The sequence below is a fragment of the Antedon mediterranea genome, chromosome 3 (genome assembly GCF_964355755.1).
Source record: "Antedon mediterranea chromosome 3, ecAntMedi1.1, whole genome shotgun sequence".
In the NCBI taxonomy this organism is placed as follows: domain Eukaryota; kingdom Metazoa; phylum Echinodermata; class Crinoidea; order Comatulida; family Antedonidae; genus Antedon; species Antedon mediterranea.
Window position 1 is genome coordinate 1,513,321 of NC_092672.1, and position 16,026 is coordinate 1,529,346.

General features: G+C 34.6%; 1 protein-coding gene across 2 annotated transcripts in view; it reads right to left on the reverse strand.

Annotated features, from left to right (window-relative positions):
• Positions 1-6,426, reverse strand: part of LOC140044449 (chordin-like) — a 50,288-nt gene extending 43,862 nt beyond the window's left edge. For both annotated transcript variants that reach the window (XR_011844458.1, XM_072088962.1), the window contains exon 1: positions 6,182-6,426. Coding sequence is in view for 1 of the 2 variants with exons in the window: in XM_072088962.1 (XP_071945063.1) it covers positions 6,182-6,332 (151 nt within the window). In the remaining variant the exon portion in view is untranslated. The remainder of the gene's footprint in view (positions 1-6,181) is intronic.
• Positions 6,427-16,026: the final 9,600 nt, after the last annotated feature.

Sequence of the window (16,026 nt, forward strand, 5' to 3'; positions counted from 1 at the left end):
ATTTATGACGCGTGTTTAGTTAACTAGTATATCTATTTATCATGATGTTATAACACTTGTGTTACCATGAAAATAGATTAAAACTACATTTGAAAACTACTGTAAAGTTGAACAATTGTGTGCATTTCGCCATTAATTTACAATATTACATTACAGTAACCATGGATAGATCAACAGTTGTTGGTGTTGGCGTGAACACGGTTGTGACCTGCCACTAGTTGCTGGGGCGAAATCCTAATATTTGTAGCGAATACTTCAATTTGATTGTCAATTGGATGACTACTATGGAAAGCCAAATCCGCCAAAATATATATTATAACCGAGACAGCTCAGATAATATTTCATCCATATAATTCGTTAGTTTACGATAACTAGACACGAGTTCCGGGTTTTGGAAATCACATTATACTTTCTTTTTTAATATCTCAATACATTCACAATTCATAAAACCAGGCATAAAAGCAAGCGGTATCATTTTAAAAATCAACTTCGCTTTACTTTTGCATTCAGCTTCAAATGATATAAATGTTTATGATTAATAATCTCAAGCACATGCCCAATAAATCTAGACTAACGACCTCTTTTAACATGAAAATGTGTATAAATGCCAATAAGCATAACCACCAGACAACGAAGCGACTGGATACAAGCAGACGGCATAACGACTGGGAGAGAAGGATATTCACTTCCTGTGCCCTAGGTCAATCTGCTGTGCATCCTGGAGATCTGTCACTATTCCAAGTCCCTAGTTGACCATGCCCTGCCTTGCCTGCATACCCTAGTTTCTTTGGTTCAATTAGCAGTAAGGAAGGGAACTAGTTCGTGTGTTTTTAATGGGTGTAGCCCTACTACCTAAACGGTCTTGAGCCTCTGTTTGTTTCGTCTCTCCTCTTTGGATAGTATTGCTTGTGACATTGATGTTTAGCAGTAAATATTCCATGTTTTTCTATATAGGTTGACATATAAGGAATCCTTAATATTAATTTCCGGTGAACCACGTTATGATAGCTAGGCCTAACGGTTTACCAGGGTATGAGTCAGCGAGAGAGGTGTCTCTAGTCCATTGCCTTCTGGGAATGCTGGTCGTTGCCATGCTAGCTCTTGCCAACGTCCGGTTTCTTATTGTACATTTAAAATGAACGCTAGTCACTAGTCGATATTTCCATAATATGTATGTAGGCCTACTCAATAAAATATTGTTTTATAATTCTGGAAAGTTATATAAATGGTCGCAAGCATGATACATTTCGAATAAACTATGCCGGCCATTCGACGAACTAAGATCTCTCTCTCACAGCTATGAGACGTCGCTACGCAAGAACATACGCGCAACGCTAAATAATTTTGACCAATCACAAGCAAGCAACATAATATCATCTGTCGCTTCAGAAAAACTGCCTGTACGAATGACGTAAATACTGTGTTTGTTCTTGAAATGAAATCTAACATGATTTATTTCTTTGATAATTTATGGTGGACTATACCATTCCCTTATCAGAAATGAACAGCATCCATATAATATCTTTATAACGAGGGTTATTGCACTAAACACAAATAAGATTACTCTTTATACTGCTTTATCGAAATGACACTTTATTAACAACCATTAGTATATTTCCGTTGCTCCCATTTTAAAATAATATTCAAAGTATCCGTTATCGCATTTTCACTATTAAAACCAATTTTTATTAAATTATATTTTAAATAATGTATTTACCAAACCACACGAGTGTTACGTTGTAATGAAAACAATCAACAATGTTTAAAAAAAGACATTTGCAGTACCTCTTTGAGATTGTTTCTACTGTACTTTGTTTCGTGTACTTGACAAAACTGTTGCGGTCGAATCGAATGTTTTTTAAGCGTGGCGAAGCGTGCCAGCTAGTTATCAAGTGCAATATGGATGATACAACCGTACAACGTACTGTATACTTCACTCGGCGTGTATCAGGTAATTTGATCACAAATTATAATAGATCTATTAGTGACAGACATTTGGATCAAATTTTCACCGAACTCATCCCTAGAATAATGACTTTTATTGGTACTTTAATTGGCATGTTATGGATTTGTTATGGGGTTTTCACGTACGTAGTGGATAAAGCAAGTACGCGTATCGTATTTTGCAGGACCGTAAATACTAGAGTTCTCGGCTTATTAAAATGACAAAGAAAAAATACAAATTTAATCAGTTTTAATTAATGAATAATTGTACATGAGGTGTGTTTAGTTCATAATAAAACCAGGGAAGCATTCTTCCCTAAACAAATCGTGTTTTCTAAGTTGTGTGTACAATCGAACAAAGCATATCAACTCTGCGTTTTCACGAAGCGCAACGCAAACTACGCGGGTGTCAATTCGAAAAGTCATTCTTCACATGCTCTAAACTATTATACGGATTTTACGGACTCAACTGAAAAAGTACATAATTTCAACATAGTTTTATGTATTATAGTGTACGGTAATATTAAAAGTAATACTAAATCAAATCAATTGTGGTTTTTAGACGTTTTAAGCTACTGATACTAAATTCCACATTGTCCTTTCCTATATTCAAGTAGGCCCTTTGGGATATTGGTAAATATGACTTACGTATTTGTTGCCAAGTTGTTTTGTAATTCAAATACGATGCCTGATCTTGACTGAAAGGTGAGGTATTTCTAATTGAAATGCTAAATGCATACGCCTTGCAAGGACTATTTTCATAAAATTTCCATTTGCTTTACAGACTGAAATTTAACCATCGTCATTCACTGACCTAGCGGTTCTGGCGTTCCGCCTTACAACTTATTCGGCGCATTATAAATATGAATTGAATTGAATAAAGAATCTTAGAAATAATTATAACCAACCCCAACATATTTTGAAAAAACGTATCAAATTTAAACTGGAAAATATGTTTTCAAATTTTACAAGCTCTGCCCTCTCAATGTAAATACAGTACAATCACTATTTACCCGTGTTTCTATTTTACATCAAGAAAATTCTAGATCGCATAAACAGTTATTTACAGTAAATATTACACGTACCGTCTACGCGTGCAAACGTTGATGGTACGCGTGCAAACGTTGATGGTACGCGTGCGTACATCATTATGCGGTGGTGGTGGCATCGCCGACGCTATTATTCACACGTAAACATTATTTGACTGACGTGATGACGTAAATTGATCGACACGAGTTGTCGTCTGCAAAACCACACGTGTCATAAAATGTGCATGATCTGATATTAGATTTTGATTCAATCGGATTTATAGAAAACCCCAACAGATGCCTACATCCAACTTGATTAAGACATTTCGACCACACGCAGTAAGTTCACCCAAAGGTTGTATGTTGTAACACTTTCTTGTATTATCACTTTTCTTTTAAAATTAATTGATTGGCTACGTCATTACTGCGTTTACTCCTTCTGAACGCAACAAGATTCAAGAGTATCTGCGTTTCATCGCCAATCTACATAGTTCCGTTTTACCTGGGTGTGTGTATATACGTTGACGATATTCGTTTATACGAGTATAAGCTTTGTTACCACTCAGCAAACTAAGGACGCAGGTAAATGTTGGCGATCGTTTAAACGCGCGCTTGATTGGAAAATTCACTTTACGTTGCGCATACCACCATTTTGGGTCCCTTCATTGCGCGTACATCTAATGCGTTCCTCATACGGTATGTACGTGCCTTGTGCAGCACTACTTACATCCTTGTGTAGTGCGCGTATGTACGTTGCTGCGCGTAAGGTATTGCGTTGTGCGTCCAATCTTAAAGAAAATCAATCTTCTCGTTAACGTTTGTATCTTGACGTCTGCACCCTTTGTTGCAGATTTTGTACGATTTACCGTCTTGAAAAACATTTACGGAAATCTCCAAATATGTTCAATAAATACGTCCGGATTAAAGCAAAATCATCATTCTATCAAGTCACCTCATCAGCAAGGATACATGTTGCCTCATATCATTCTATCAAGTCACCTCATCAGCAAGGATACATGTTGCCTGATATCATGGCAGAGAAGAATACCATGAGAACTTCTTGATAAACATCTTGCCGACTAATGACTGTCTGCATTGTCAAATCATCAGGAGACGCATTTTCAGGTTTCTTTCGACTTGCCACTTTGCCTTCGTCGTCTCTCAGTTGTTGCTTTACATTCAAATATTCTCTCCACATACATACAACAACATTAATCTCTCATTAATGAACATATTTCATGTACTTTACATTACCTTAACATTCAGTTGACGAATGATTGTGACATTTAGAAAAATTAAGAAAGTTAAGGTAGTAAATTACACGATAAGCTCATCGTCTGATACTAAACGATGTCCAATTTCAAATACGCACCTTTCTGAGGGTAAATGAATTCGATACATTTCAAGCCGAAATGGTGTTTCATATTAAGTAAATATAATAATAAAATTTAAATAATCGATATTAATTTTTAAATATTTCTACTCAAAAAATGAGTGTGTAGGTATGTCGTTATTTAAATGTCATCATTATTGTATACGTAAATAATACCATTAATGTGCATGTTTTATGATTGTTACAAAAGTTTTTCACTGATATTAAGTTAGTACACTGGTATTTATTGAACTTAAGTCATTATAAAATTAATTCAATTAATACCGTACAGTATAATTATTAAGTTATTTTATGACTATTTTCTTAAATCGAGTGCGTGTTACTGTTAGTAGGCCTACTGTTTAGTTAGAGCTAGGTGAAAATAAGCCGGATTCACTGTCAAAAAATGGACTTAAGTAGTTTAACACCATTTTAAAGAAACGTACACCTGTGCTGTTTTAATTTACTCTGTTTTGTTATTTCTCATAAGTAACTTGGCGAGATAATAGCTATATCGGTATACAAGGCAGTACAGTACAAAGTTTAGAAACTACAGAATACTGATGAAAAGGAATTACGATACATGCAAGTGATTAGCAGATGAATACTGATCAGCCAACACCTTTAGAAGGAACATCTCCACCTATCCTTATTGCTAGTGTTCTAATTAAACAACAACCAATTAACACTTTAACAAAAGCGTTCGAGAACACCGGTTCACACGTAGTGACGAGATACAAAGAGGTAGACAATATGGCCAAGTATTGGCCATCCTAAAGGGCTTCGTTAGGCCACTCAATTTATCTCCACCAAGTTGTAGAAAATTGAAGTTACTGTAGGGAGGGTAATGGATTCTTCAAAAATAGCAGTATTTGATAATTTAACAGGTTCTTCGTCATTGTTATAATGATTTTTATTGTCATATTATTTTTTTAAAGAAAATGAACTAACAATGAATGACTACAAAATAGGTCCAGATTCAAAGTTGACGTAGGTGTATCCTTTTATAAAAAACGAACGAATGACTTTTATTCTATATATCAAATCTAATTTACTTATAATGCATATTTTTCTCAGAAAACTTGATACATTTAATTATGGGATTCTAATCAATTAGAATTATCTAATATTCTGTAATATTTTCATCTATCATTTATTGCCACACGAACTACTTTAGTATAATTGAAAATAAAAAAAATCGATCTATGAATCTCGACAGGTCAATTCGGCGTATTCGATGAAAAAAATGTTTCTATACATTTCTGTGGTGACATCACAGCTAAACACAAAACTGACGCGCGCGTACAATCACGCATACACGCGCTTACTATGTCATACAACGCGTCGTTACTACACACACGTTGAGAGATGTACCTCCATGTCACTGATAACATCACCACGTGTTATTTCAAATGTGTACTGTTCACCGGTACTAAATTAAATTTATTAAATATTTTTAAAATGGAATTTTAAGTGTACGTCATCGGTGAAAGTATGATACAGTACTCCGTCGTCTCAATATTGTCTTTTATTTTGGGACGTAATGACAATAGGCTTGATTGATTGAAAATTGATCAGAAAATACTATCAACATTCACAAATACTAGTATTATAAATGAAACACTCTTGTCAAATCGTTTCTAAATGTCTACACTCTGGATTTACAAAATAGACACGTAAAGATTTCAAAACACACTTAAACTATTCTTGAATTGATGGTAAACTGAAGTATCTCTTAAGCATTCACTTACCAATATTTGATTATTTAAATCATTACATATAATTAATAAATAATGATTGACATATAAAAACAGACGATTTGTGTGATCTAACTTACCGGGTATTCCTCTGGAATGTGGAGGATTCCTCTCAGCTTTCAGCGGAATATGTCCCTTATTGCCGGAATTTTTACCTGCCTCGGCTATGCCTACCAAAAACAACGATAATAGTAAGATAATCCAACGGGATAAACCTCTTTCATAAAGCATTTTCTTTTAAATCCTCGTTATATGTTAACAATATTAGTTAATGATACTGTCTGTCACATAGCCTAGCTTTCCAAGCCACCCACAGTCCTCCTTTCCGCACACACAATCTAGAACGAATGAACTTCTTCTTCCCATCGGCCGCCGTGAAAGCAAAAGAACGTGTCTTCATGCTGATTGGCTACTTAGTTTCACGACGTGATCTTGCTAACATTGACAGCTATAGGCCTACAACATTACAAATCTGTCAAATTGCTTATTAATATTATTAGCACTGTATCAAGTAAGTCTGCTATTCAACTAGGGTGGGGTTGGGTGGGTCAATGCCGTTAACTTGTATACCACCCAGGTTATTCCTACATATTACATACATCATAGATTCTTATCACATTAATGCTATTTTTAAGAACGTTCTTATCTTCTTTTTTTTGTTTCATATTTTTATTTCATTTGCGATCAAATTTTTAATTTAGATTATTTTTATAACAATTACAATGATGCTTTGATTGATAGCCTATTGATTATGATAATGATTTCAATGATTATGATGCTCATGACAAAATGACAATGAATGATTTACGATGGCCTGCACGACGAAAAACTCAGCTGATCGAACGTAAACGACAATAAAGAGGGCGCTGTCTAATTTATTTCATACATTAAATGCAATCGTTCGTATTGTAGTATGTCACTGTTACAAAAGGAATTGCTGTTAGCTACGTTATGTATAATTATTATCAGGATCATTGCAAAATTTAATTTATACTCGATTTGCTAACAAATATTTCACATTAAGGATGGCTTAAATTAAGATATGGGTCGAAGGTGAATGAACTTAATTACCTTTACATTAGAGTTTACAACTAATTTGTCCTTAACCCCTAAATGTTCTGAGGCCGCAAGTGGTTAGAGAGAACTTGTTTATTCTGTTTACTCTAATTAAAATGTAATTATAAAATTAGCTAACGTTAAACAAGTATGAAATTATATAATCTGACACTATGACGTCAGAGCGCTACTTTACTTTTTATACGCAGGAGTGTTTTTTTTATAGTAGGGCTAAAATCTAAAATTGTATAATCAACTATGATTATATTATTAGTAGAAAACAGCATTAAAATAGACCATGCAATGGACTACAGAATATTCCACAACACAGGCATATTTCGATTGAAGATCTCATTGTAAGCATTTCCCCGGGCAGGCCCCTCTTTGTAATTGCTAATTTATTTAAACTTTCATAAAGTATTTATCGCTTTTTATACCTGATTGAATTCAAAATTATGTATATTACTGCATTAAATATATATAGTCTGCAAAATGATAAATTAAGACATGCCAAAGATTAAAATAATGTTAATGGATCGTGAATAAAATAATAATTAGATTTCGATACATTATCCGTACGAACAATATTTTAAAATATAGGCCTACTACCGTACATGTACGCGGCCCAAATATTTAATCATGATACGAGATTTAATATATTGCGCGCACGTAGCTGCGTTTCACGTACGCACCTGCATTGTGCGTAAATACCTGCGTTTGTGCGTACGTCTATGTGTTGCGCGTACGTCGATCTGTGTTGGGCGTATGTCATTGCGTTGCGTGTATCTCTGCGTTCTCTATCTTGCGCGTACATAAAATGTAAATACAAACATACGTGTCTCAAATATTTAATCATGATACAAAATTTCATTTTAATTTCTTTTTCAGAAATGAAAGGATACATGGAGACAGAAAGCTACCTGCATAAACCATCGTATAATTTATTGAGAGTGATGGATATTTCACTAATGAGAACAGACGAGACAAAATTCAAGGGAAAATCTAGTGCAAGTTAAAGATTAAATGTTCTTATTTATAAATGAATGCATGTCTCTCTGCTGTCCGTCGAATAAACGTGTTCGATTTTTTTTTCTCGCGTTTTATCCGACTGATTATATACTGTACGTCCTTATATGGGTTGCTGCTACGGTTAATATTAAAACATTCTGAAACAATGTATTTGCTGCTTCTATAACGAATAAAGAATTTTTTTTTAAATCAAATAAAAATTGAGATCTAGAATAGGATTTAGGATTTGAAAGCTGATGCACAATTACGATAATAATAATTTGTGAAAATGTCCATTAACATCGACCTGACATATTCGTCATTTGTCCAGCAATTATTATGATACAAAAAGCGAAAGTGATTGTTTTATTTTGTCGTCATTGAGGAGGACAATGCGCTATAATAAATGTGCGGGGAATTAACTATCTTCTTTTCATGGCTTAGTATTTACCCAGGTGTACTGAATTACACTCCCTATTGAGCCACCGAGCAACTTAAATGCACATTTGACAGTTAATACTCCTTCTAAAGAGATTTAATGAATTCTTGTTTAAATTGTACTGTGTACACTCTTCACAGATTTAAAACCTTTTCTTTAGAAGTTAAGTAACAAAACACGTTTTTTTCATAAACAGCTCCAACCGCTTTTCTTTTCGGAGGGTGAAAAATAAGCCCGCAGCTATCAATTCTTTGGTATTGATATTGTATGGTATAATTTACTAAATGGCCAATATATGTTTACATTCTATGATCCTTATTGTTATCGTATCGTTTAATCTGTATCAGTTTTCTGAACTTTCTATAAATTCCGTGTGAGCTGGCGATGATATCTTCGTCAATAAACGTCGTTCCAAAATTATAAAATATCGACAAACCGTTATATATTTTAGGCCTATATATAGATTCAACACTTAAATACCCAAGATACTGTACTAATAACAATATAACAGGCCAAGGGACTGCTAATTAATATGGGGATGGAGTGAGAATGGGCGTGGTTCGAAAGTTTGAAAACCCCTCTCAATTTATTTTTAAACAGAGGCTACCATCAGCAGCGAATAATTAAGACTTCTATCCTAGCAAGAAAACTTTTCTTCTATAGAATCCTGTAAAGAGCCTGGCTACATGATTGGTAATCTATTGTCATTTAGCATTTTACGTTCTTTAATTTGTTGTTAAATGTATATTTATATTTAGTGAACTATTTGTATTTTCAAACAATCCATCGGTCGTTCAAAATGGTGCGTAATGGGTACAATACTTCTCTTGATGACTGTGGATGTATACATTATTGGGAGAAGCATCAATTTTATTTGTATTTGGCTTGGACCACTCAACCACATGCTGACGAAGCATTATTTTGACTAATTAGACGTAACTAGATGGAACATCTTATGACATTACACTCGTCGTTCAACATGCTGTAATGATATCCGGTTAGTTACTACTGAAACATAAGACACCTTGTCGTCCGGATGGTAGTCGGTTACAAATATGTTTCACATTTTGAAATAATGAGAGTGAGATCCTAGTCTGAAACTGTACTTATCGTAATCTATCTATATCATGTGTGTCATTCGCAGTCTTCCTCCTCCAACTACGCAGTCCTCCTCCAACTACGCAGTCCTCCTCCAACTACGCAGTCCTCCTCCTCCAAACGCAGTCCTCCTCAAAATACGCAGTCCTCCTCCAACTACGCAGTCCTCATACGCAGTACCTCAATGCAGTCCTCCTGTAACTACGTAGTCCTCATACGCAGTACGCCTCCAACTACGCAGTCCTTATACGCAGTCCTCACCAAATACGCAGTACTCATACGCAGTCCCCCTCCAACTATGCAGTCCTTATACGCAGTCCTCCTCCAACTATGCAGTCCTTATACGCAGTCCCCCTCCAACTATGCAGTCCTTATACGCAGTCCTCCTCCAACTACGCAGTCTTTATACGCAGTCCTCCTCCAACTACGCAGTCCTTATACGCAATCCTCACCAAATACGCAGTCCTCATACGCAGTCCTCATACGCAGTCCTCCTCCAACTACGCAGTCCTTATGCGCAGTCCTCCTCCAAATACGCAGTCCTCATACGCAGTCCTCCTCCAACTACGCAGTCCTTATACGCAGTCCTCCTCCAAATACGCATTCCTCTTCCAAGCCCCCACATTTACACATTTGTCCACTACAAACGATTTGGCCAAAAACTGTAGCAAACGAACCAGTATAGTACAGTATCGGTACTTAACACATACCGACACCACACCTCTTACCGACACCACACCCCTTACTGACACCTCACCCCCTCCTCCTCGGCGGCAGTAATTCGACTTCACACTTGCCCTTGCCTAACAAAATGAAGTTGCATAATAACACCAACTCCCAAAATATGAGCACTGTACTCATTATGGAAGCTATCACAACATAGAATGGGTTTGTGCGCAGATGGTCTACGCAATAATGATTGCTGCAGATGAAATCGAAATACCCTAACTGAAAAGTTACACTTCTACAGACATCAAATAAAATAATAAAAGCTAGCAGAATGCACGGGCTAGCTTACCAGCATTCATTATTAAACGGTCAAAACTCGTTTTCGCGGTCTATAGCGCACATGAATAATGTTGTATGTCTTACTGTTGGTGTCCATGAACTTTTTGAATTTTTAAACTGGTTATTGCAAAATGATTATGGAGAGAGACGTAGCAGCAGCAATCACGTATGCACTAACCATCATCGTGAATTAATTACTGATTATTTCTACTCAAGGTCCAAGCAATGATGGTAATTTTAAAGTTGAGGTTGTGAAATTTGTTGGCATATTATTAACTAAAATCTTTGTAAAATAATGAACTCCAGGTCTACTACGGTCGATTCTGTGAAGTACACACAGTCGTGATTTAACGAATGATAAGATACAGGAGTGTGCACAAGAACTCCTATAAAACTTAGTAAGCAGTTTATGACCAACATGTTGGATAATAATGATAAATAAATATTATACATTTCTGTGTCAATCAAGGACTTCGAAATTTTGAAAATCTCTAAAAAAATCTGTAAAAGCAGCATATAAACTATACTTTAAAAATTATAAATATAATAATATTAATAAATAAATGTAAATACTATATTTTCTGCATTGTATTTGCCGATTTAATTAGATGTGTTTATGCTATTCTAGCTATTCTTTTGATATATTATTTTTTTAAAAAGCATGTTTGTAACATTTTATAAACGTGTGAAAATGTGGTGTAAGAATGAACATGACTGGCCTTTGAAGACGGACTTACGAAGACCACACTAATCGTTCAGTCACCCTCCACATATTGGTAGGCTAATTGGAACAATTAAATGCCCATAAGTTACAGAAGAGAGATTAGGATTTGGCAGCGGAGGTGGCAGGTTGTACTCGAGCCGACACGATTGATACAGGTGTGAAGAACAAGTTGCTTCAGGGCATAGCAAACTATGTACATATCCGTGACGTGTTCATTGAATGCATCGCAATAACAGGATAAATACAACTGAATATGTGTGGATATAAAACTGATAATATTCACTCGTATAAATAAATACAATAGACTATAATCAATTATATATACCGTACAATAACAAGTAATACTAAATATAAAAGTACCGAAAACAAGATAGGTCCGGTTTATAAATAAATACAAGTAATACTAAATATAAAAGTACCGAAAACAACATAGGTCCGGTTTATAAATAAATAATTAAGCATGGATACAAAAAAATGGATCTCGATTTCGTGACAATAGTTAATGTAATCTGGGTTTCAAATGCGAGGAAGTGACTTCAATTTAAACAATAATAATTCGGCATCTCCATCAGCAACTTACCGCTCAATCTAAAAGCAATAACCATCATAAATACATTTAAAACAAAATACAAACAAACACTTATTTCAAACTATTTAGAACATTAGTAATTCACAATTGCCTTAAGAATGTTTTTTTTTTCGTTTTTGTGCCTTTTTGTTTCATTTTATTTGTCAATTTGACGAAAGAAAGAAGTTTGTTTTTGTTCTCTCACTTAAATTAAATAATTAAATATATTACTTATCTGGAGGACCAAACTTAAAGCCTTGGCTTAATGCATCCTCCTCACACAATTGTATACAATTTATGTTTCTGTTCTATTGTATTGTATTGTGTGAAACAATAAACTTGAAACTTGAAACTTGAAACTTTATATCTGTTGTTAGGTAAATATACAGTAGGCCTACAGTCAGCAAAGCAATGCAGTTTATTTGGATTTAAGCGAATAACTTTAAAATGCACAAATATTATGTCTTTTCAGTTGCTTTCAGCTCCAATCAGAACAGACAGTCCAAAAGTCCATATTTTGACATTTAATGTTCTAATTCACTTTTGCCTGTCCATAATAGGATGACCATACGTCGCTTCCAACACAATGACCCTTTAGTATTAAGAGGCCTATTACAATTGACAGAAGTAGGTTTATATTGATAATCTTTAGTATTTTTTAACAATGAAAATTGCATATTTTATCAATCTTGCATCTGTCATCATGGTCGTAAGCATTATTCTTTGAAATCTATAAGTAGTTTGGTAAATCAGTATTGTTTTAAAGCTCTGTCTACACTATCAAACTAGATTGACAACAAAAGTGTGGTGTGCCCATGGTAGTGATATGCCAAAATATGGTCATATTACATCATCATGTCCATATATGGGCACATCACATTTTTTTTTATCATACAACGTTTGATAGTGTAGACAGAGTTTAATAGTATGACGCGCCACGCAACTACCGGTACGCATTGAGTATAATTCTACTGCGCATGCTCGTATCTTTCTCAACTTTTGGACAAAATTTCTGGTAAATAACTTTAAAATAGATAGCAAAACCATCTTGTTTTCAAAACTTTTTCTCAGACTTCTCCATTTAACACGCACTCTCGGCCGATTTTAACTTTATACACGTTACAATATGACATTAGTTCTTAAACTGACAATACTCAAAGTGACATATATTAGTTATTAAAATTAAACAAAATATTACATTAAGCAAATACATGATGATTTCTCTTCCGTCTCATAAATGTGACAACACAATGAATCACAATCTCAATGTGCTGAGGTGAAACAGTCGCCGTACATCTTTAACCTAATTATAACTTCCTTAATTTTGAATTATTAAATATAAATAAAATATACAAGACGTCATTACCATTATTAATTTGAATGCTGGGTGAAAGCCATCAAGTTGGGGTAAAGGATGGTGCATACTGAATCTTTTCACACGCGAATCGACACGCGGCAAGCGTCATATCTTACGTAAATACGTAATATTTGACGCGATGAACGATTTACAGTCGTGTGTACTGTAGGTGGTGTGAGAACATAAAATCGAACGTGACGCGAGTCGATTTACTTCAACGCGGTGACGTGAATTCGGAGCTCGCGCGCGCTTGGAGTTATGCTATCATGCTGTTTGTATTATTGTTGATTGGTGTATAACGTCGTGAGGTGGTTTCCCGAATGATCGTAAAATCAAAACGGTACTGGGTATGACCAACTAGCGTTCTTGTCACCAACTAGTCATTCATTCATAGAAGTACTGATGTAGTAGCCTATCTGTATGGTCACCATAGAATGTGACCCAAGACATGACTAACGACTTTTAGTTGATAGAAGATTGAAAAAAATTTGTTAAGAAGAGTTGTACTGTATGTGGATGTTTAATGAAATTATGTCAATAATGTTTACACACTAGGCATAAATAGTAATGTTTGTTAGTATAAATAATTTTGAGTTAATAAGAATAAGATATAAGGAAGAAAAGCAAAGAGACTATGGATGCAGTAGATCAAATCGGAACAGCTCGATTAAACTCAATAAAACCGATCAACGGTTTAAACTCGATTAATCGATCGCTATATAAAGACTTTCTTACGGGTGACCATACCTTAACAGCCAGGAATAACCTTAATACTGTACCGTCTTCTTATAAAGTCTGACGTGTTATTGGTGAGCATTCTTCAATTCTCTGTCACATTACATAACTGGTTATTTAATAAGAACCCGATAGCAATATGAAAGAAATAAAACAAGTAGGCCTAGGCTAAAGGCAATAACGATTTGAATCCAATGGTTAGGCTATTATTATCGCAGTGTAATTGTGGAATTACTCTAAATTCATCCATACTACTACTAGAAGCAATACCAATTAATTTACATGGTAAAAATGTGTTTTCAATGCGAGTTAAAGGTCGTCTTAGCTTCAGGATTACTGACATAACTAAATGTTAATGTGCAAAATAATATATGGCACTTGGAAATGCTGCTTGTCATATCAATCAGACGTAACCCAATAATTGCGGCAACGGACCGTGGTATTTTATACGTTTCAAAATGCTTCGTTTTATGTTAAATGTGATCACGAGACTACAGCATATAAATATTGAAAATATTATATTTTAATAATACAATAATCATCGAAGTTAACCTGTTTAAACTATTGCCTGGCGATTCGTATTATCGTGAGGGCGCTGGTGGAATTTCTTTTTTAGTAACGATATACTGAATACTGTACCAGCAACTCGTAATAGGAATATTCCTGTTTTCTTGTTATTGGGATTTGACCGAGTATAAACAAAATATTATATTTTGGTATATACATGATATTCTGTGATTTATTTATTCAATTTTAGAAAAATCATTTTGCATACATTTCAACTTGAAAACCAGAACAAACCATAGATTCGACCCAAACCAATTTTACAAACTAACAATTTGACTCCGCTCACACTCTTGGCGTCTCCGGTAATAGACAAAATTGTAACGGGATGAATTCAATTTTTTGCAGACAAGAAGGTATTCAGACGGTTAATTGTCAAATTACCCTTCGAGCGATTACAGCATGCGAGGGTCAGGCCGGTCAGGCCTTGTAGCAGTTCATAATTGTCGAATCGGTCAGTATCTTTAAGAAGTAGGCCTATAGTAACAATTCCAGACGCATACTGCTTTCTAAATAATTGATAAGCGTTTTATTTGAAAATATTTATATATTTTCCAACTCAACATTATGGAATTTATAATACAGTAGGTGGTGGGGTGTTCTAATTAGGCCTTCTTTTTCTTCAACAAACAAAACTGATTTGAATATTTCGTTTATAAACTTTAGCATCTCTATGTTCATCTCAGAGATATCATGAATTAAATCCTCCGCTGTTTAAAAGCCATTCTACCCCAATTAGGAACAAGCACTTTTAAAAAATATGTCAAACATATTGTCGGCTGAATTATCGAAATTGAGAAAACTATAAAACAAATATCCTAATTTTGTTGATATTTTGTTCATGTTTAAACTATTATTTTTGAAAATAGCAAAAGCAGCCATAAACATGATAAACATGAAACCGCAACAACTCTCAATTAGTGTTTTATAATGGTTAAATTACACCCACTAATTCAATGACTTGAAAATAACAAAAAAGTACTTGATCCTTATTAATATGGGTCACATGTGTTTGTCGTTTAAAATAACCCAGTTAAAATAAATACATTTGAACAGAGTTATGGTGACAGGAAATTTGGGGGTGCTCCTCATCGGCAGATATTTTCAATTCGTCGACAATTAAACAAGAAGTCGTGATTGATTTGTGAATAAAGACATAAATTATTATCTGATGATGATGAGAACGATTTGACTGAGATTAGGGCCTCTAAAGCTCTGTCTACACTATCATCAATGGTCATTGCAGATCGTTTTGACTTGGATTAATTAGGCTTAGGAGGCCCTACTATAATAATATTTTAATATGTAATGTTTTTCGGTGGTGAGACACAAAGTATTCTTCATTGTTTGATGCCGTAAATTTCAAAT